We start from the raw sequence: 21,705 nt of genomic DNA on the forward strand, positions 1-21,705 counted from the left end.
GTTTTAAATGGCCGTTAAAGAAAATTGGTCATACAGCAAAACAGCGCTATTTTAGCAAAAATAATAAAAAATCCTTAAATTTAATACATTTCGGAACGCATCAAGTAAAACACCAACGTTTTTAATATCGTAATAGATTTACTTAAAATTCTTCACTTGTCTGTAGTGATATTTTGCTTCCATTACTTGAGTAAGTTACGTCCTACTTAGCTTTCCCTCGGCGCATCGCTCATCTCCAACCAGTACGTTCCAGATAAGCTTTTCTTTGCTTCCATCAGCTCAACTCCATTCCTGTCCTATAAACGACACTCGGCGCGGGACTTTTACCCATCCCGCCAGAGCTGCTGCTACATGGAATTCTACTAAGCGTGTTTTGAGTCGGTTTGCTTCCATTGAACGAGAAATGAAGGGAATCTATAATTCCAACGATGCATACACTATCAAACACGGACACAACGGAACACTTAATCGTGGGGGGAAAAATCCGTCTTCGAACTGTCGAAGAAGAGACATTGAAATAATTGTTTATACTATCAGTGAAATCAAACGATATTTATGCTTATTCTACCAGATATGATGATATCGGATTTGAGGATGCAGCTCCTTCCCGCCGTCCACCAGTATTGCGCATCGCATGTAAAATAGTTGAACGAGTCAGGAACGGGAAATGAAATTCGCTATCGATACGGTACGCCATCGAGTGCTTCTTCACAGCAGTAGCATCTACTTCGAGCACGTTCAATGTGTACGCTAAGTTAACCGCGTTCGCAAGAGTCCGCACAAAACGTCCCAAAAAGCTAGTTTCGTTCATCTCTATACGTAAAATTGAATGCAATGTTGCAATGCTAAAAAACTAACATTCGCTTTATGAAAAATGTTTCCTATTTCTGCCATATCTCACTCCGATTGCCTTTTCCGATCTCTATCCTCCCCCCATTCGCATGCATCGCTTTTCACATATCACATAATTGCTACATACTCATCTGCCATCTGACTGCTCCACAATCTCATCTTACACAACCTCACCCCAACTTCAAACAATCCCTTTCCATTCTCTAGTTTGCCTTCGTTCGGTCACCTGTTTTGTGTTAATATCATCGAATCAAGATCATTATTACTACGCACGAAACGGGCGAAACACAGTTTGAACAACCGAGTCTAACCAACTACTTTCACTTATCACAATTAGATAGAGAAAAACTGCGTCCGTTCTGACTAAACACGTGAAGAAATTGCAATAGCTCCGATCGATCACATTTGTAGAGTAGTGGTGATACGGATTAAAGGAGTAACTTGCTATACAAAATTCATATTCCTATCGTACGTATGCTACACCATTATCGGTAAGAAAGTGAATGGTTGTTTCAAAAAACAAACGGGCTCAAGAATTTCCTGTACGAACCGTATTGTCCGATGTCGTGTATGTGTGTGTGGGATTTCGGTCAACCACACGGTCGCCGCTGATGATTACAACACATGCCCCGGTACATTAGGTAAATAGTTTGTAGCACATTCCTGTACACACATGCAACGGATTAAATATGGATTTGCTGGCTCTTTTGAAAATAGTTCCTTTTTAACGGTAAAACTTACATGCCGGCGCGCTTCATCTTCCCAAAATATGTATCTCTGTGTTGGGTTACTCTTTTATGAATATATATAAAGTTTTTTTTTTTGTTTTCGATCGTTTCTAAGCTTTTCTTCTACTTATAACAGTGCCGGCTCCTGTGGGTCGGTTGTGTATGGCGCTTCAAAACCCCCCAGTTCAGTTATTTTCCGTGTGTGGTTAACCGGGATTTACAAGATGTAGTCATGTATCACTAACGTCTCACTTTCTATCTCGCCATGGGGATGTTGCCACGTTTGAACACAAAAATTACGCACACTGCTCGGCTTGTCTTGTTGGTTCTCTGTTTAGTTTAGAAAAATATAAATATATATATGTAGTTGAGTGAAGATTGAGTGGCTGTGGTTGTTCGGTATCGATCCTTCTCGTGTCCTTTGTTGTCGTCCGCGCACCAGATTCTTCAAACGTTCTGCTATCGCCCGTGATCATTGCCAGCAATGGAAGTACAACAACAGCGCATGGTTTCTCTTTTCCTATGCATTTGCTCTGCTTGCTCGGATAATAGAGGCTCTGCTCCTCACTCGCTTACAGCGAAAAGTACTGCAGAAACTTTGCCGGCGGCACGGGCTGTGTTTCGTTGCTGTTGCTGTTGCCCGCCTCCTGGACGCGCTGCCGAAAATCGGGACACTGGTCGACGATGCACGGATGACCAGCGGATGGCCAGAACAGGCAGCGACACAGCCGACAGAACGCTAGAATTTCCGCATACTGAAGCTCCTCCCGCACACCGTACATCCTGCAAGGGGTAGAAGAGTGCATTAAGACCACGCTTCTATTAACGCGCACCACCAAGCGCCACTCACTTGCGCAAGGCGTGGTAGATCGCCTGCCAGTTGCGGTGCCGCTCCTTCGTATCCTGCAGACACATCTTCTCCAGCACCACATCGATCTGCTGCTTGGTGAAGTGGTAGTGGGACAGCTCGCGCCACACCCGCTGCTCGGAGATGAGGGCGGCCATCAGCGACCAGGCGGAGGCCGACGCTTCCAGATCCTTGTAGTCGGTGATTCGGAGTATGATCTCGCGCACACACTCCTCGGGCAGGTCGTGTAGTTTTGGACGAATGTTTGGACCGGGCTGGAAAGGGAGAACCGTTAGCGCGCCCATATTACACACCCCTTACCCACCCAGCACCCTGCATACCTCCTTAATTTCAATCTGACTAGCTATATCCTGTATGCGCTGGATGGTTTGCACGTGCTCGGCCCACAGGCTCTGGCTGCCGAGCGGTTTGCCCCAGCACTTTTGGTTCTCCTGGTTCAGCAGCGCGTGCAGCTGCTGCACCAGCCCCCGCAGCACGTTAATGTTCTGCTGCGAGTCGCTCACGTACGTCGCCACCTCCTCCAGCATCTGGAGCAGCAGCCGCTGGGCACCGCCCGGAAGGCTGGTGATGCCCTTGCCGGACACGAGCAGCCGCAGCAGCGCACAGACGTAGTTAAACCGACGGCCGTCCCGTACCGAGCTGCGGAAATCGAGCCGCCGGACCGCCTCCCCGAGCCCGTTGAAGCCGGCAATCTCCCGGGTGCACTTCAGCGTGATGTGACAGTGTGGCGGTACTACTTCGTTGTCGCTAAAATGAGGGAACAATGTAAATTGTTAATGAAAGTTTGATAGTTTTGTAACTACTAAACGGTCCACACTTACCCATTCTCAGTGTCGTTCTCGGTGTCACTGGTGCTGCTGCATTCCGAAATGCATCTGAAAAGTAGAGAGAGAGAGACACACACAAAATGATGAAACAATCCTTCATTTAAATTGCATCACAAAAGTGCATCGCACGATTCATTACAAGCTACAGCACAACAACATCCTCGATTAGTTTCACAATTCAACAATTCAACCAACGGTGTTGTGGTCAACGTATTGTGCCTGATGGCTCTCGAACGAACAAGCTTCCAAAAAACAATAGATTGCCACAACAGAACTCACCCCATTCGGGAGGGAGGAGGTGTTCCTGTGCGGGGGTGAGGTGGATTCGCACGGAACGTTGCCATTGATATCGCCGATGCGTAACGGAGGCGCATCGATTTTACACGCCTTGTCTACCGGTCATCCACATCCAATCGAACGCTTTGGCAGCGCCACGCTACAGAGAGACGCAACAGTTTGCGCGAGCCACTGTATGCATGGTTGCTACGTTTTGCCACGCTCTTATCACGAGAGCGTTACGGATGCGTATATGTACAGTCTTCTCCGTTTCCATCACCAGGTTCACCTACCTTTGGCTGGAGGAGGATAGTTTTGCATCATCATCACCAGCGCGAAAGGAAAGGAAAAGTGGAAGGAAAATATTTTTCTTTTTATTTTTTCGAGCACATCGACACGATTGGATGATATATGTGCTGGGCGGAAAAGATATCGGTGCGCTCAAATTGCACGTTCACAAGTGATAGGTGATAATGAAATGGAAATTCAATCACTATCCTTGGTCGGCTGCTGGTGAGGAGCTTTCTTTTTGCTTCTTTTTTCAACACTGCAAGCAAGCAAGGGGGTAATATTAATAGCAATTGAACGAAATGGAATACTGGTAGTACAGCGGTTGTGATAATATTATTGCTATTTTAAAGCTTTACTTAGCAATCTTGACTAGTGGCTTGTTACGTGTTTTCACATTAGTTTCTTCAATTTGTGAATTAGTAAGTTGAAAAATGGATACTAAACCGTCAATCAACAGGCCACAGGCCTTGAGTTCTAGACAGACTGGCTTCTTTTTTACATTTATCCACGGTAGCTCGAGAATATTTATGATATCGCTCCGATTGCAACAGAATAGTGAAACGATTGCAACGATTTGTGAAAATAGTTATCCGATAAATGCTCTTTACCCCAACAATATAAATGCATCTATATTAAAGATTTTTTGATACCAATGCGCGGTCCTTAAACAAGGCATAAATAAAGTTTTTAGTCTTTTTTAATAAAACTATCTTCTTCTTCTATTAGGCGTAACGTCCTAAGCGGACATACCGGCCTATACAGGCTTTCTAGACTTTAATAAAACTATATAAACTCAAGTGGCGCAAGTTACCTAAGCAAATGATGATGAGTATATAAATTGGTCCTCTACCTTCCAGTGCCCTTGCTATCTTCCTGTGCAGTTGCTCCCATAAACACCATATAATCACACATCTGGTTTTGTTGATCTACCACTATTTAGACTGCAACAAACTTGTATCGCTTGTTGTAAAGCCTTCATCATCATCATCATCCTCTCCTCTCCATCCCATCGGCTTAAGATTTTCCTGCCTTTATCCACAAAGAGCCTTGGAGCCACAAAGAAACATCACCGCGTTCGAATCTCCATCCATCCATCCAATCGCTATGATGTCACGTCTTGCACGGTGTGGTGGAAAGTGAAATCCACCACGGGAGCAATTAAGTCCGCCCCGAAAGAAAGTAACAACCGGCCCAGAAAGACCCCAACCACTCTCGGATGTGAGGGTAATTTGTTTTTCCCCGATCTGTTTTTTTTCTTCTTCTTGTTGTTGCTATTGTGGTTGATGCTGCTGCTGGCGGGTTTTTATTTGTGTAAAGCCTTCTTGCTGATGCGTTAAGCCACTCTGAGGGGTTGAGACTTATAGTGGTGGTGCTGGTGGTGCAGACGTGTAACGTTAATCGCCGACCGAAATGGAGGTGGCGTCTGTCGATCACTTCGAACAAAAGTAAAAGCGTATCAAAATTACCGTACAGATGAAGTGGTGTAAGGAAACGTTAATCGGAGCGAGGTGGAAGAAGATAAAATGCCACTTTTTTAAGGGTTTGCTTTTATTACTCGCTTGGCTTGTAACTCCTCCACAGTGCTTCTTGCCAGGGCTGATGATTTAACCTTCCTATTTCCGATTCTGTTGAACAGAACTGTTGACCTACTTTTATTTGACCCATTTCCGGGGCTCACCACGGGTTCCCTTCTAGGAGTAGTTGGGGTAACGGACCACTTTACAGATATGGTGCGGCGTGTTGCCAAAATGTTGGCCATCGATATTTTGCCAAGAATTTAGTGCTGAGAGAGAAACAGGGAAGGTATGGAATCGAGAGTCTGGAGAAAGCGTGACGTTCTATAAATGCGTACCAGTGCGAACCTTGACAATTCCAATGTCTGGATATAAACTATCGATTACGATGTGTACTGCCCATTTACTTCAATAACTCAGATCTAACTCCTCTCACGGCTTTGAATCGATTGTCAAATCACATTTCCACAACAAATTCCCTTGAACGACACGTGTTCTATGATGAACATGCCCTAACTCACTTAGTCTTATCGAACCACTGTTTTCATCTTTATCTCTTGAAGCTGGAAAACCTATCTCTAATGCAACGCGGCTTCGTTTAAAATTGATTGAGGCTTGGTGAAGAATTTATCCCCAGAATCACGTACCTTCCCATCGGGAAGGTTATATAGTGCCTGACCATTGCAAGGTTCTTGGCACACACCACCGAACCACCACCCATCGGTTGCAGGCAACGGAGAAGAACTAACACCACACAAGTGTAAGAAGTTGGTCACGAAAATGACGACGACGCGCATCAAAGTCGGAATAGTGTTCATTGCGCTGTATCTACTGCAGCGATGTAGTGCCACTAACGTGACAACGACGATCATGGTGACGAACGAAGAAGCCGTAACATCAAGCTCCACGGATCAAACCGTGCCATCTACTGTTGAGAGTGAAAAAGAGCACAGTGATGGTAGTGACAAACAACAGGCGTCTACTAGTGGAATAGAAACCGTGGAATATGTAGCAAATGCTTCCCCAACAACAGTGATGCAATCAATTACGGAAGATGTATCAACCATTCCGCCAAGTGTGACTTCTACCGAAGTTCCAACGAGTCCGTTTCCGGTTCAAAATGAAACTAACGCACAAGAAGGATCAACGGACGAGCTAATCGCTTCCTCAAAGGTGAATTCCTCGGACTCTGGTGAACAAATTAGTGAAACTGACGTTGTTGCCGATGCTCCCGGTTCAATTGCAGAAGAGCAGCAGCCCGAGGAGACACTCAATCCGAACCGAACGGAAACGCAACAGGCGACAGCGAATGGGGATGAAAGCGCAACGGAAACTTCGGCCACACAACAGGAGAGCTTAACAAATTACGGCGTGCAGTTAGGTGATGCAGATGTGCTTAATATTGATGAAGATAGTCCTGAAACGAATGCAAACAATAGTGATAATAGTTCCGTACCGAACGTATCTTCAGCGTCGATTGTTAATTCTACTGATTCTACTATTAATGGTACAGATTCGAATGTGTTGGGCTTTGATGAAGTTGAACTACTAGCGGAAGATATGACAGAGCAAGATTTTGAAAACGAAAACAATCCAAATCCATTAGATGATGGGGAAACTAATTTGAATGCTACGGAAAAGGAAGCTGAACGGCCGGATAAACCGGAGAGCGAACTAACATTTTCCTCAAACGATAAATTCAATGCAACTGACGATGTTACTAATTCATCAAGTCCAGCTGTTACAAATAGTGATGGAGAAGTTCTCGACAGTAATGATGGAGATTTTGGAAGGAATGAAAGTACCTACAAGACACCTAATAAACCGGAGAATCTGATTCCGGATTCTTCCAATTTTGGCACAAGTTATGATGAAGTTGCCCTGTTAGCTGACGATATGAATCCGGCTGATATAAATGATACCACAACAACAACCGAAAATCCGGACACAACTACCGAAATACCCAAATCAACATCTACACCGAGTGATCTACAGCCCTCCGAAGATGTTGTAAAAGCATCTGCAATTGAAGGTAATTCAAAAACAGCTCCGAGTATGGAATCATTTTTGCAAAAGATTGCAGAACCATTCCGGAATCTTAACTTGACTGACTTTGATGCATCCAATGGATCATCCTTATACAGCTTTTTTGCTAATAAAAGTCAACAGCACGTTCAGAAACAACAGAACAATAACGCTACAGAAGCTGTCGAACAGAGTGCTGTTGCAGGAGAAAATAATTCTACTACAGAAATGTCTCAATCAAGTGACGAATTTTATGAGGTACATTTACTAGCTGATGATATCGTCTTGGATGAGATCGAAAAAGAGAATGAGACCATTACATCCCATTCATCTGACGAAGATAAAGTTTTAGAGAAAGGAAAAGCTGGTGTAAATGAAGATGAAGCAGAAATTTCAGAACCAGCTGATGGATTTGAAAAGGATAAATTTCCAGCAATTGCTGATGTACAAGAAAAGGAAAATGGAACTATTTCCAATTCTTCAGATGATCCTGCTTTACGCAGTAGTTTACATACAGATGAAAGTATGAACGAATCGGACCAACCTTCTCAGGATAACTTGACGAATCCAGAACAAGATCCTTCAAACAGTGTAGCAGTGGAAAAAGCTCCTACCGATGACACGGTTATTCCAAATAACGATGAAGAGATAAATGTTGTTCAAGATGAATCACCCGCAGTAAATGGAACAACAATCGACTCGCCAGTACAAGATGATTTATCGGAACAAGGTAACAATGATAGCTTCCTGTCACCTCAAACAGAAATGGCTAAAGATACAAACATCTTAACCAATGGACGACAATGGTCGAAGAAAATGTTCACAGTTCTTCCGGGAAGCACCTTACAAATCTTATTGATTCCTGCAGCAAAAGGCGTAACTCCCGAAGAATATCCTTCTCCTACTAGTCCGCAGCCGGAACGTGGGGGTAGTGAGCATAAGGAGAGCAATACGGAATTGAAAGAGGACCCTTTTAACGATTATCAACCGGAACAGACATTCATTCAACTGCTAGCTGATGACTTTGTGTTTGATGATACACCCAAAGATGATGCTTATTTCCCAAGCCAAACTACCGATCTCTACGAGGAAACTACTGAAGACAACCATCCAACGGAAGATACCAATTGGGAAGATTCCTCTAGAGATTCCATTTTGACTACTACCACCTTCAAGCCTTACTTCATCCCAGAAGATGACGAGCCGACACCCCCAAGATGTCCATTTTCACCCAAAGCATTGGTCGCAAGCGACCCGAGCAAGGAACATGCTCGTACAGACGACCGACCTCCCGAGACCTATTTCATGCAAGAGCCGTACTTCTACGGACTGGATCCATTCTGTCTAACGCGCCACCATGTGTTCATACCTGCCCTGCCTCTCATGCTGCCCCAGTGGTGCTTCGTGCCGGACACACCGGACTTTCTCTGTCCGCGCTACGATCTGGGTTTTCACATTGCCTTCCCGCACGAAACGCATCGCGACATGTACTACCGCTGTACCTATGGGCAGGCCGAGCTACGCAAGTGTCCTAATCTGCACGTCTGGGATGATGAGCGAAAGATCTGCACATTGGTGATGGATTTCAGCCTCTTCCAGATGGAACACCAGCCACGTCACAGTTTGTACGATCCGGAGGCAGCACATTATCACTGTCAGCAGTGTCGGCGCAACTTCCTGCTGCCACAGGACGTGGATCCGAGCGCACAGTGTTCCGATCGAATGCTGTTGGCGTGCAACACGGACGGAACGCTGACGGTGTACGAATGTCCCGGGTTTTATCATCACGATCGTCAAATTCAGCTCCGCTGGTATGCCGACCTGGAACGGTGCGATTACCCAGCGGATGGCGAAGGTCCGTGGCAGCGTTGATTGGACGTTAACTTCTCAGGTAGTAAGCCCGCACATGATAAATCACAAAAATATAGCCAAAACTACACGCACCTTATGAAATACAAGCATTTATGGCGAGCACTTTCAATAAAACATTTACAGTTCCTCCAGGATGAAACTATATAATTTGTGTAATTATGTGGGGTTGTTAATCGTTTGGGAGCTTGTTTTATAACATACACTTCATGGAGCAGTCATTGGAGTCGTCTGTTCAGAACCATAACCTTTACTGTTTCAGTTCTGCGAGTTCTGCGAGTTGTCTTTATAAAGTGCGTCACCAATCTATTGCCGGTTCATGTAATAAATGTCTCCAAAAGGGCGGAAAACTCATTCGGGAAGGATGATGCACCGGCTGTGCGTGACAGTCAGCTCACACGCGCACCAGTAGATTGTATTGCGGTAAGGAAAAACAATAACGAACGGAATAAAAACAACTGAGTATGCTGTGAGGTGTATCAAAAAGTATCAGAATTCCATGTGCAATTGTATCAACCTTGAAAAGACTCTTGAAATGAGGAAATGTAGTGGAAAATACTGGATTTTAGAAGATATAGTATTAATTAGATTACGGCCAAAGGATGGACGCATAAGAATGACGTCCTCTTTGCATGTGTGAAGCTAATTCAATAACTTTTGGACATTCAAATAGCGTACCACTCAGATTACCTCTCATGTATCTCAACTTTTCGATGCACCCTATCCAACATCTGACGAACCCGTTTGCATTACAATGCCAGCGGGGGCTCGTACACAAAAATCGATTAGTAACGCTCTCCTCGTAGCTGTTTTCTTGAACCGAACAGAGATTCTCTGTGCCTTTCGCTCACGGAATCATTTTAGTGCGAGGTTTGTTTACTTTTGCAGCTGACTTTGCGTTTGCGTTAAAAGACAGCCTCGCAGACGCAAACATTCTCTTTCTCTCGTTCATTTTATCCCGCTCTTTTATGCGCGATTTGTGCTCGCGAGATGGGTTTCTCTGCGTGTGCTAGAAGAAGCGCGTGAAGAGAAACACGATTTGCTAACCTTTCCCCGTAGCAAAAGAACGGCGGCCGTTCATTAAACTCAGCTGACGACTGTTGGTTGGCGTCAACGTTTCTTCATCCAATTGATGATGGGGAGGCGGCATTGTTGTTGCTGTTGTGTTGCTACACGCTTGTGTATTAGTAAGGTAGCAACTCTAAAAACGAGCAACAAAGAGAGCCACAGAGAAAACACAAAGTGCAATGGATTTGCACCACACTGGAATGAAAAAAACACACATTCAAGATATCACCCCGTTCTTAACCACCTTTTTCGGTATATGCTTATGGGATCTTTCAAACGACCTACCACCCCCTGTCATAATTTACCGGATAAAGTCCCCGGGCGTCCTTGCAAGCACGATGGACGATAACTACCCGAGATTGGAATTGAACTACGTCGTCCCACGGCGAACAGAACTAGGCGTATGCGTCTACAGATTAGAACAACCGACCACTGTTTCACGCAAGCGGATACAGTTAGGTTTGCATCGAATTATTGGTGCAGCAAGAAGCAATTATTGTATTTTTCACAACAAAACCAAATGATGCCGGAACGATTTAAAATTGCTATTTAAATTTAAATTGTTTGCTTTTTTCAATTGCGCATTAAACAATTACCTAATGGAATTGAAATTTGAGTCGCTAACTCTTCTTTAATGTGCCATTTCATCAATTAAAAACGTTTATCGGACACAAGGCGACCGATAATATTTTCTAGGGGTATCTTATCATATCGAAAACAGTTGAGAACAAAAAGTAATGAATCAATAAGCTACTACCAAATGTTATTGCGCAGGTTGTTGCCTTATTTTTAAATGAAACAGAAGATAAAAATCATATCACCCCCTTCGTCGCACAAACAACCTTACCGATAGCTCACACACAAAAAAACGTGTAAACAAGTGATACAGTCGACAAAATAGTAGCTATCTTTACTGTATTGCAATAAATCAGATTGTACGTTGCCGTGCCGTATTGGTTGGGTACACGTTTTCGCGTCACCGTTTTATTCGACTTGGTGGCTTTTGTTTCGGTGCTCGAAACTTGCTTCCACCCACCCGGTGTCGATGAGTCATTAAAGTTAATTGGATAACGACCAGCCAAGACACTAATTATGACGCGCGCAGTGGCGTCGACTAAGAGCATCGACGGACAGGCGTGACGAAACTTTACCTCGATTGCACCACCATCTGGATACAGTTATTATTTCAATATAAAAATTGTTTTCAAAACATTGTCTCGTCTGGTGTCGAGAGAACGAGGAAAAAAAACAACTCCATATAAACCTTCCATGACGGAAGGCAACGGCTTAACCGCACACCATTATGCAATGGCAGTAGACACCGACTGGTAGAGGACGCCACAAAAAAAACCACAGTAACCGATACTTATTACTAACAGCTTATCCTTCTAGAGAGCTTACCGTTTCCGCTTGACACACTCCAGCACCTTCAGCTTCTCCCAGCCCTCGTCCGTCTTCACCCAGGAGTCTCCCGGCGAGCGCCAATCCTTGGAAATGAACGGCATCCTTTCGCGTCGTTTCTCTGGAGCACCTTTCACAAGCGACTTATGGAAAACTGCACTTTTTCACTGCGCACAGCACCGTACCTACTAATCTCACTGGCCAGATAAGCTTTGCCACCGACACGGAGAAATGGAAACGAATCCAACTAGCTCGTTCTTCTTGGACGGGAGACACACACAAACGGGGGCTAGCAACGGAAGTGGAAAATTTTCTTCACCGCCTGCTTTACGCCACTACAGAGCAAAATGTCTTCCCAGAAGACACAATCCGCGCGCGCTATTTCGTGGTGTGGCAAACCCTACGCGGATGACATTAAACGTTTTCTTTTTTTCTTTTGCAACCCCAATGTACCCGCCCGCTAGTAGGCCACGGAAACAAGGAAAACACTCAACACACAGACACAAACACACCGGCACTGCTGTTAATGATGCTGCTGCAAACGCTACTTTCTCTATGCAGCTGCTACGCGGTGGATGCAATTCCCTCCAGCTTCTCCGCGTGTATCTGAAAATCTGGCAATTTGCAACGGTTTTCACTCGCGGCAGTATAATTCACTTCCTTCTTGACCGGTGGGGCACGACCTCACCGAGAGGGTGGCGGGCAGGAAAAGCAGTTTTTCGTGTCAACAAGCGCGCAATGGCCTGCACACCAGAAGCTTTCGCTTTTTCGCGTGCGCTGTTGCATGTGTAATATACGCTGTTGCTAGCGAGGCCGCTTGTTTTACTTTACTCTGACCCCGCAGTGTGCAGTTTGAATGTGCAGTTTCCTTAACGCTGGTGCATTCGCAGCTAGTTTGGTTCGGTTTGATGCACCCCTGTGATCGAGACTCGAATGACCCGCTCTCTGTGCTTTGTGTGCGGTTTTTAAGGAACTTTCATCATATTACACACTCACACACACAAGCAGCATCAGCAATGGGCCAGCCGAATTCTGTTTGGAAAAAAATATAGAAGAAAGGAATGAAAAATATGTTCAAAAAAATTGTAAATAAGTAGAACACGATTCACCACATTCCCGTACATTCCTGTGGACCGCTTGCAGAAGTTTATGTAATTATAGAGCGAGCATAAAACGGCAAACGCCGTTCAAATGTCAGCCAATGACTTGAGCCGTGCCTATTTTAGAAACTTTCATCCAGTTTTGTTTTTTTTTTTTTTTTGTTGTTGTGTGCCTTTTTCCCCCCTCCTCTGAATTGCATTTAAATGTGCATTCCCTCGTTCTTTCTCTCTCTCACTATCCTTCTCTTCCCCCACTCTCTCTGTACAAATCTGTGCTGGCGGTGTCGTTTACCTTTTTGCCCATACGTGTGCGTACAGAAGCGCTTCTTTTGAATTGTAATCTATTTTGGAGCCGCAACGGCAACTCCGCGCGTGAGTCACTTTGCGTGGCTTTTCCTGCCCACTTTTTTCTCTGATCGTTCGCCGGCATCGGTTCTATTCTTGGCATCGTTTCTCACACATAGAGAAATGGCTTGAGCAAACCAGAGGAAGAAGCATTAATGCCGGAGCAGTGTCTCGAGTGCACTTGCGTGCATCTTCTTCACGCGCTCGATACATCTCTTGTAACAGCGTATGACGGAGGGTTGCAGCACGGGAAAGAATAGGGGAGAGCCTCAGTTTACCGTTAACGACGACGGTTTTAGCGCACACTACCCCCCAAGCCCCCCTTTTCCCTGGAGCACTATTATGCACGTGCACACACATTGCGCCATTGAAGTGCATATGCGCGCACACAAGGGGGGAAGAAGAGAGCGAGAGCAATAAAACAACGACGGGGAGAACGACTCCAAAACACACACCTATACACACACACACACACAAACACGCGTGCGTGCGTGTGTGCCTGCTAAAAACCTGTCACAACACGCGCGAGTGTTTTTCTTTGTTACGATTTTTCCACCATCCAAGTGTGCCTCTGTGTGTGAATACGCTTGTTGGTGCGTATTCTCGCTATGCGTGTACGCAATTGATTTGTTTAGTAAACAGACAAAACAATGGCATTGTGATGCGGTTTGTTTGTTTTTCATGTCTAATTTCTAAATGTTGGTGATCGACGAAAAAAAGACAAACTTTGCACGAATCCACAACCAACCCCATCCTCCCTTTCCTTCCTCTTCTCTCCTCCATCCCTCAGGACACGTAATGGCGACGTTGCGAGACGGTGGCGCTGGTGGTGGTGGTGGCGATGGTGATCCAAAATAAATCGTAACGCTGCTATTAGTTCTCCCCGTGGAAAAAGCGATTTGCGTCGTCGTTTCAATCGGATTTAGATGCTTCTTTTTTGTTTTACTCTTGCTGATGATGGCGCTGCTCTTCGGCTGTACCGTGTGTGTGTGTCTGTGTACGTGTGTCGCAAGTTCAATAGTACGCGACGCGAGCAGGAAGAAAATTGCGATGCTTGACGAACACTTCACCCCATACAAACGGGCGTTCAAACAAACAAACGAACAAAAACCTTTCACTATTTGAGGAGCGGGGGGTTGGTTCTGATTCGTTTCTCCCCACACACGATTCTTTGCAATCCAAACCACGCAAAATGGAAGCACTTTTGTCACTGCACAAAGTACACTTTTCTAGCAAAACTCAAGTCCACTATTTTCTTACCCGAAATGCGTTAATTGAAGTGGAGTTTCGCGGACATTCGCCTTCGGTACGGTTCCGATGTGTCCAAGAGGAGCTGTGTACGTTTTCTGGTCCTCTCTGTCGCCAGCGCACGGGCTTCAACCGAGCTCTGTGTACGACGGGGTCTCCCCTCTCTCGCTCCTTTTCTAAGCAAAATCGTTGTTGTTGTCTCTCGCTCTCTTTCTCGCTCTACCGTGTTCACTGTGTCAATGCCTTCGTTCTGCGTCCAGCTCTGATGGTCTATCTCTTTTGCATAGATGTTTTCGACTACTATTTAATTTTGACAGTAGTTTCTTACATTGAAAACCTACACCAAAACCTCTATAGCATAGGCCCATTAAAACTGTTGTAAAAATTGCACAATTTAAATTGCGCTACACTGCACAATAGCGACTTCCAGAGAGAACAAGAGCGGAAGAAAGAAAGAGAAAGAGACTACCAGTGAGAGAAAACACACAGGCAGGTGAGTTTGTTGTTCCTCTTGCACCAACACACGCGTTTGCTGAACCAGGAAATGGATAAAATTCTTTTTCCCATTCTAAACCTTGTATTAACTTCCCCAAAAGATTCTGTTGGGTTAGTTTGTCCTTTTAACTGGAAAATTAGAGTAGTAAAATGCCTGCCAATGAGCTAAGCTTCTATTTCTTACCGTCAATGTGCTGCTCGCGTTAGCAATATGGAAAACAAAACAAAATCAGCTGTAGCCAATGTGAAAGAGAGCTGATCGTGTGGTAGTGTGAGTGCAGTCGCCATTGGAGCAGTGTTTGGTATACACAGTGACCGTCGAAATTTGTTACACCATGTAAGATTTTCTGCAAATTTTAAATATACAACGGAAATTTATTCTACTTTGAATTTGCATTTATGCTGCAATTTGCAATGATTTATGCTGAGAAATATGCTTGAATAATATTATTTTTTATAACACAACAAAACAGCACCGCATGTTTGTTTGATTGCCATGGTTGTTTTGCAGTCTACGTACGGTCGCGTGGATGACGTCTGTATTTTTTTATACATTTTAAAATATTTTTTGAGCAAAAACAAAAACAATTCCTTTTCTAACGATTCAATGTCCCCAAAAACATGCAAATTCGTTTTTTACATAGCATTTTTTCATTCAAAAAGACTAAATTCTTTGTTATATCATCATCGCCAATTTGACAGCTACCCTTCCATGCTTGCCCGACACGCTAGACAGCCAGACCTTCGCATACACACTCGCACACAAACCCCGTTCAATGTGCCAGCCAGCAGAAAGATTGTGATTTTTCGTTGTGAAATAACAACACTCCGCGCAGTGCAGCAGCAGCTTCCCGCTCCCAGCCACAGAAAATGTCCGCCAGCGAGGGTCCGTCGAAGGTTGAGTTCAAAATCGAGGAATCGGGCCGCAAGCTGAAAAAGGCGGAGGTCGACTTTATGCGCCTGATCGAGCAGCAGAACCTGCAGCGTGTCCAGAAGTTGCAGCGCCAGCGACGCAATAACAAACTGACCGGCATCGCGCTCGGCGGCACCGTGCTCGGCATCTACCTCTACTCGATGCTGTCGGTGAAGCAGGAGAAATTCCTGGACGATTTCGAGGAACCGGTCAAGCTAGAGGTGGAAAACAAGGCGCTGTAAGAGCGGGGTAAGTGTGGATGTTTACATCATGGAAGAACGAACCAACCGCTTACGTCAGTGTTTTTCCTCTTTCTCAGAAACCTATTTTATTACATATTCTTTCGTTCGCGTTACTAGTTTGTAAGAGCCTCCGCAGTAGCACACTCACACACACAAGATGTCCGCTTCGACGAAAATATCGAAAGCCCTAACCTCAACCGGCATCCGGCTGCCACCGTTGCCCACCATCCGCGATCTGGTCAAGCTGTACCAGCTGCGTGCCATCAAGCAGCTGTCCCAGAACTTCCTGATGGACGAGCGGCTCACCGACAAGATCGTGCGGGCCGCCGGTAACATACGTGACCATTACGTGCTCGAGGTTGGTCCGGGACCGGGCGGCATCACCCGCTCCATCATCCGGCAGAACCCCCGGCATCTGGTGGTGGTGGAGAAGGACCGTCGCTTCATGCCCACGATGGAGATGCTGGCCGAGGTGGCGCAACCGTTCATGCGCATGGATATCGTGCAGGGCGACATACTGGACTACCGGGTGGCGGAGGCCTTTCCCGACTGCCCACCGCACGACTGGATGGACAGGAAGCGGGCACCGGTACATCTGATCGGCAATTTGCCCTTTGCCATCTCGACGCGGCTGCTCATCAACTGGCTGCGCGATATGAGCCTGCGGACGGGCGCTTGGTCGTACGGACGGGCCAGCCTAACGCTGACGTTTCAGAAGGAAGTGGCCGAGCGGATCGTCGCCCCGATACTGTCCGATCAGCGCTGCCGTCTGTCGGTGATGAATCAAATCTGGAGCACGCCGGAGCTACGCTTCATGATCTCGGGCCGTGCGTTCGTGCCGAAGCCGGAGGTAGACGTCGGCGTCGTGACGATTGTACCGCTTCAAACGCCCCTCACGCAGGTCCACTTCGACACGGTGGAAAAGGTCGTTAGGCATATATTTTCCATGCGGCAAAAGTATTGCCGTCGCGGTGTGGCCAACCTCTACCCGCCGGCAGTGCGCGAAGAGCTGACGGAGCAGACGTTCAAGCGGGCGGATGTAGATCCGCTGGCACGATCGTTTCAGCTTTCCGTTGCGGAGTGTTTGCGCATTGTCGAGGCGTACGACGGGTTGGTGCGGGAGCGTCCAGAAATTGCCGCGTACGATTATCGAGCGCCAAAGGTTAAGGGTGCTGCCGTTGAGGGTGATGGGCAGGGGGAGAGTGAAACGGACCGATGATCGGTGAACGGTGCTGTGGGACATTGTTTGTGAATAGTAATAAACATGCTTAGTTATCACGAAGAAGATGATGTAAGAATGGGTTCTCCAATGATGACCAAAAAGAATATTTTCAAATCTTTAATAGCTTATGATTGATACTAAAAGTTGAGCAAGATATTTCAGCATAAAAACTACGTCAATCGAATGTTTCCTTTGTTTTAAATTCCAACAGTTCATCTAATCCATAGCAACAAGAAGTTTTTATCCATCCGGCGCCTTCCAGTGTGAATAATAACCATCACACATTACAATTTGCCCAACAATGTGAGTGACTGATCCGGCCAACCGTCAACAAAAGTGCAGTGAAAGTCATATTGATATGAATTGGCGTGTCATTTTTTTGTCCTTCTCCTACCAAAAACCTCTCCGAAAAAAAGGCTTAAGAAAAGGAACGCCGTGTACGTTGCTAAGCGCAGGCTTTCGGGCGGGAACTAGGCACACGTGAACAACCACATTACAACCAGCGCGAGATATGCTGGGCGCCGATTTGTCAGAATTTGCGTATCGTGTATATTAACATAAATCGATGCTCGTTTGTTTTGCATGTGGCGCGTTATGATTTAGTGGCTGTCGTGGAGCGCGATAACGAGGAACGCGGCACTGATTTGCAATGCAATGTGAATCCAGGAAGTCATGGGTGTGATAAGACGGAAGTGTGGTTCAAGTTGGGGAAAGTTTTGAGTTGGCAACATTTATTTCCACTACTCGGAATCGCTACGGGAACGGTTAATTAAATTCAAAACTGTTCTCTTGTTCTTTGTTTGCTCGTTACTTTTAAGGGTCAAGTGTATTTGTTTCCACTAAAATTTAATCAGTTTGATACAAGAGTGCAAGCCATAAGGTGACGATAGTTGTAACCAACTTTCAGGAAACTATCAACCTAAGTACGAAGCGTGCAAGCTAACGGCTAATAAGGGCCGATTTAAATGAGACAGTTGGGATAAGTGCATGAAAGAATGGGTAGACGTGCGGGAACGAACTCTTGGAAAACAATTTACACTTTCAACACTTTCACCACTTTCAGAGCGCATACAATCCACTTCCCGGTACGACATGGCTGGCCGTTACAAAAAGTCTTGTGAGCTTCCCCCGTTCAAGCGAGACACATTTCTCCCCCTTGGAGCTTAACTAAAAGCAGCTTTATTCATTTGCACACTCGGAAAGGATGGCTTTAGCCTGGAAAGGTCCTTTGCCAAGGCCTTGGTGCCCAAGCTGCTGGGGCTTCCAGCTAGGAGCCGGATCGGTGGAAGATCCAAGTCCAGCTTGCAGTGACTGTGTAATGGTCTTTTTCTGTCATGTTGTGGGGCGAAAGATTTATACGTTAGTGCAAGTGTGTTTTTGTCCCGGGACGTTGAGTCTCATCGTACAAACGCTTCTCCTCGCATTTGAATCTCACATGCAAACGGGCCACGTTTTATCTATTTTCGTCCCACACACACACACACACACACACACACAGACGCCTTGATGTACACTCCGACGCTAATGAATCTGGTGCAACTAATAACGTAAGTAAACAGGGCAAAACCACAGATACGCAGCAAAATCTAATCAAAACCACCCATCATCATAGCGCTCCAGCCCATAAATGTACTCTTCACAAGCAAACTTTGCATGTTAGCTCCATAAATAAAATGTATCTTTTTGTTTCGATGTACCCACTTAACGAGACTGAGCTGCGTTGGAACATTTGTGCGAAATTTAATAGTTCTCATATTTGCGAACTGCATTAGCAAGGTTTCCTGCTTCACCTTTAGCAAGCCATTGCTGCCCAGCAAAGGCCGCTGTTGAGTTGTTGTTGAGGGCTGAATATTTCAACAACAGTTGAAATCGAATCGAGTTCTTGTGCCGGAAGTGCTAGAGTGAATCCCACTGGCACTGGAATAGACCGTACATTGAGCAGATTCGTCTGGACGTTCGGTGCGTTTGAATGCAAAAAGGAGACCAAGGATCGTACGATTGTGTCCTATCAAGTGGCGCTTTTCTCATTATTTATATATCCGGTTCCTTTCTTTGTGTCGATTACCATTTCAAAATACCGCTCCTCTTATCGTATTGATTGATTTATATAACTATCAACCAATTAAACGATGTGTACAAGAGATGGAAAATGGGTTTGGATGCTCGTTAAGAGGATACTTCATTGATGGGATGAATTATAACCGCATTTTGAGCGTACCCTGATATATTTCCATGAGCTATCGATGTAATCATTCAATCACAAACTTTCACAGCTCATTTATTAATTAACGATATTAACCTGCATTTATGAAAATCCGCCAATCATTCAACGTCCAGATTAACCAGCCCCCTTTCCAGCATGTCATCTTCAATTAGTGCACCTTTAGCGAATGGACAGACAGTCCAATGTTATATTAATTTCAAACCTGTTTCGAACAGATTTCCTTGCACTACGTCATCATTATTATCAACTGGATGGGGAGGAAAGCCTCCCATCGTTGCTAAATGAGCTTCACATTAATCCTTCCCGGCCCGGTTTGACCAAACGCACGACGGCAAAACCACCACCACACTGTCAATAGTGGTATTGTTTGCTGGTAAGATTAACTCCTTCCCCGGTTCCGTGTGGCGATATCCGTTCGGCCTTCGTCTAATGACCGCGAGACGTGACGTGAAAGTTCGGCACATGGTGTACGCGTTTGGTTGTCGAAGGCCACCAAAGCTGACCCGATAAATGGCGGTAGAACCATGGCGAGAAAGGAGGCATAAGGAAAGCAAGGATTATCTTTTTGGCTAGGTGATTAATGTTGTCTTATTAATTTTTGCTCATATTGTTCACAAACATCTTCCACTATATATGGGTGAATATGCGATTGAAGGTAATGTAAAGTGGCTAGTGGGAGCAATCATTTCAATTGCAATGCCATATATTTGTTTTGCATACATTTAGGCGACGTAGCTGAGGCGAAAGCTTTTACTTTATACTAGCTGCAACAAGGTTTTCAATCTAGTATGTTTGAAAGTGATTGATGTTAGCTTCTTGTACATGAGTTTTTTGCTCGCTTATTGTAGGTTAACAATGAAAGATTCATGTCCGTTACATACATTCAGGCGTTTGATATTCATTTTGCATATATTTTGGCGTGTTTTAATGTAAACTAATTGGTTGTACTCCGCTTGATTATTTCTTCACATCAGAAAGATGGCATGTCCTATTTCATACACATAACCTTTGACCCTTTCGAAAATGAAACAAAAACAACGGCCATACATATATCCGAACGTATCCTGGCAAACTTGCGTAGCTTCCAGCCACCAACCGTGAATAATGATATCTTCATAGCTAGAACTCACACCCCGCGTGGGTGGAACAACAAATCACCCCCAACACATCAAGTTTTTCAAACCACGATAGTATGCGTCACCAATTTTGCCAGTTCGTTCGTTGTGGTCCAGATTGAAAAACGCTCCCAATAACGTGCTCAATCGCTACTAGAAGCAATATTTGTTTTGCAATCGAAACACTCCGCATACGGCTGGCGGCATCGTGCATGTGTGGAGTGTATGCAGTTGCGGTCGTTTTTTTCCTTTCACCGACGTTTACAGGTACAAAACGATACGAAACATCTCTGCAGGTCTTCCTTCAGGGATACAGAACACAAGCGGCTGTGCTGTTTCGTTAGAATTTTAAATACTTTTTGGCTCACCATTGTACGCTTGTGCGACCTAACTGAACGAGAAACAAACGTTACCTCCTCATCTTGGAGCTATAACAGAAGCAATAGAAAGATGGTGTAAGGCACTGATTGTTGCGGTTATTTTTTTTTAGGGTTTTGCGTACTTTGGATAGATTACACGCTGCGTTGTTATTGGAAACGGGGACGAACGAAACCGTACCGATACCAGCTGTCAGGCTAGATGCCGGATAAAGGATGCGCTTTGTTTGATTGTTTATTGTATGTGAACAAACGCGATCGGTAGAAATCTATTATGCTGTTTGCGTTTTTACGCAGTATATTATTCACAATATTTTAACAGCCCTTGGGCGTTGTAATTGTTTCGCAAGGCTGGCACAATGGCTGGCGAGTTTGGTGCGGTTGTATGCTAAGCATCAAAAGCGGAATAAACGAGTTTGATTTTTAAACGTAAGCTATTTGCTATTTGCAGCGTTCAGTGTTGCTGGAGAGCTTTAATTTTAACCACAGCAAATCGTGTGTCATCATAGGCTTACAGGGATATATTCACACGCTCGTGACCTACGATGAACTCCCTGCAGGCTTTTTCGTTCACGGTATGTAAATTTTACGACATAATCACCGCAACTTATAGAATAAATTCTCGAGCGTTTACACTAACATGCGGCTTTAAGAGACTTTAAGGCGCTAATATCCTTAAAGAAGATAATGTAGTGCACAAAACAA

General features: G+C 45.1%; 4 protein-coding genes across 6 annotated transcripts; 3 read left to right on the forward strand and 1 right to left on the reverse strand.

Moving 5' to 3' along the window:
- Window positions 1-118: 118 nt before the first annotated feature.
- On the reverse strand, window positions 119-15,185 carry LOC1280552 (F-box only protein 32). 3 transcript variants are annotated; one of them, XM_061656960.1, is made up of 7 exons: window positions 14,425-14,841; window positions 11,720-12,751; window positions 3,270-3,323; window positions 2,769-3,195; window positions 2,431-2,702; window positions 2,131-2,363; window positions 119-2,088 (listed from the first exon to the last, which is right to left on the reverse strand). In XM_061656960.1, exons 2-6 carry the CDS (start codon window positions 11,821-11,823, stop codon window positions 2,153-2,155), a joined length of 1,068 nt encoding a protein of 355 aa, XP_061512944.1. In that variant the 5' UTR covers window positions 11,824-12,751; window positions 14,425-14,841; the 3' UTR covers window positions 119-2,088; window positions 2,131-2,152. The 3 variants fall into 3 exon arrangements, with proteins under 3 accessions (XP_061512944.1, XP_061512943.1, XP_061512945.1); XM_061656959.1 differs by lacking the exon at window positions 14,425-14,841 and adding an exon at window positions 15,092-15,185 and having other exon boundaries at window positions 119-2,363; XM_061656961.1 differs by having other exon boundaries at window positions 119-2,363; window positions 14,425-15,089.
- LOC133393212 (uncharacterized) lies at window positions 8,114-9,352 on the forward strand. The gene has a single exon (XM_061656958.1). The coding sequence runs from the start codon at window positions 8,147-8,149 to the stop codon at window positions 9,251-9,253; it is 1,107 nt and encodes a 368-aa protein (XP_061512942.1). The 5' UTR covers window positions 8,114-8,146; the 3' UTR covers window positions 9,254-9,352.
- Window positions 15,186-15,777: 592 nt separating the features above from the next.
- On the forward strand, window positions 15,778-16,173 carry LOC133392915 (cytochrome c oxidase assembly factor 3, mitochondrial). Its single transcript, XM_061655487.1, has 2 exons — window positions 15,778-16,069; window positions 16,121-16,173. Exon 1 carries the CDS (start codon window positions 15,778-15,780, stop codon window positions 16,060-16,062), a length of 285 nt encoding a protein of 94 aa, XP_061511471.1. The 3' UTR covers window positions 16,063-16,069; window positions 16,121-16,173.
- Window positions 16,174-16,219: 46 nt separating this feature from the next.
- LOC1280551 (dimethyladenosine transferase 1, mitochondrial) lies at window positions 16,220-17,344 on the forward strand. The gene has a single exon (XM_320403.4). It carries the CDS (start codon window positions 16,220-16,222, stop codon window positions 17,279-17,281), a length of 1,062 nt encoding a protein of 353 aa, XP_320403.4. The 3' UTR covers window positions 17,282-17,344.
- Window positions 17,345-21,705: the final 4,361 nt, after the last annotated feature.

Source organism: Anopheles gambiae, chromosome 3 (genome assembly GCF_943734735.2).
Source record: "Anopheles gambiae chromosome 3, idAnoGambNW_F1_1, whole genome shotgun sequence".
NCBI classification, from domain to species: domain Eukaryota; kingdom Metazoa; phylum Arthropoda; class Insecta; order Diptera; family Culicidae; genus Anopheles; species Anopheles gambiae.

Bases quoted from the DNA above. Each gene is read 5' to 3' on its own strand.
- LOC133392915 (XM_061655487.1), top strand. From the start codon at position 15,778: ATGTCCGCCAGCGAGGGTCCGTCGAAGGTTGAGTTCAAAATCGAGGAA.
- LOC133393212 (XM_061656958.1), top strand. From the start codon at position 8,147: ATGGCTAAAGATACAAACATCTTAACCAATGGACGACAATGGTCGAAG.
- LOC1280551 (XM_320403.4), top strand. From the start codon at position 16,220: ATGTCCGCTTCGACGAAAATATCGAAAGCCCTAACCTCAACCGGCATC.
- LOC1280552 (XM_061656959.1), bottom strand. From the start codon at position 11,823: ATGCCGTTCATTTCCAAGGATTGGCGCTCGCCGGGAGACTCCTGGGTG. The intron at 3,324-11,719 runs GTAAGCTCTCTA...TCTACTTTTCAG, and splicing joins GAGTGTGTCAAGCGGAAACG to ATGCATTTCGGAATGCAGCA. The intron at 2,703-2,768 runs GTATGCAGGGTG...CTCCCTTTCCAG, and splicing joins GTCAGATTGAAATTAAGGAG to CCCGGTCCAAACATTCGTCC.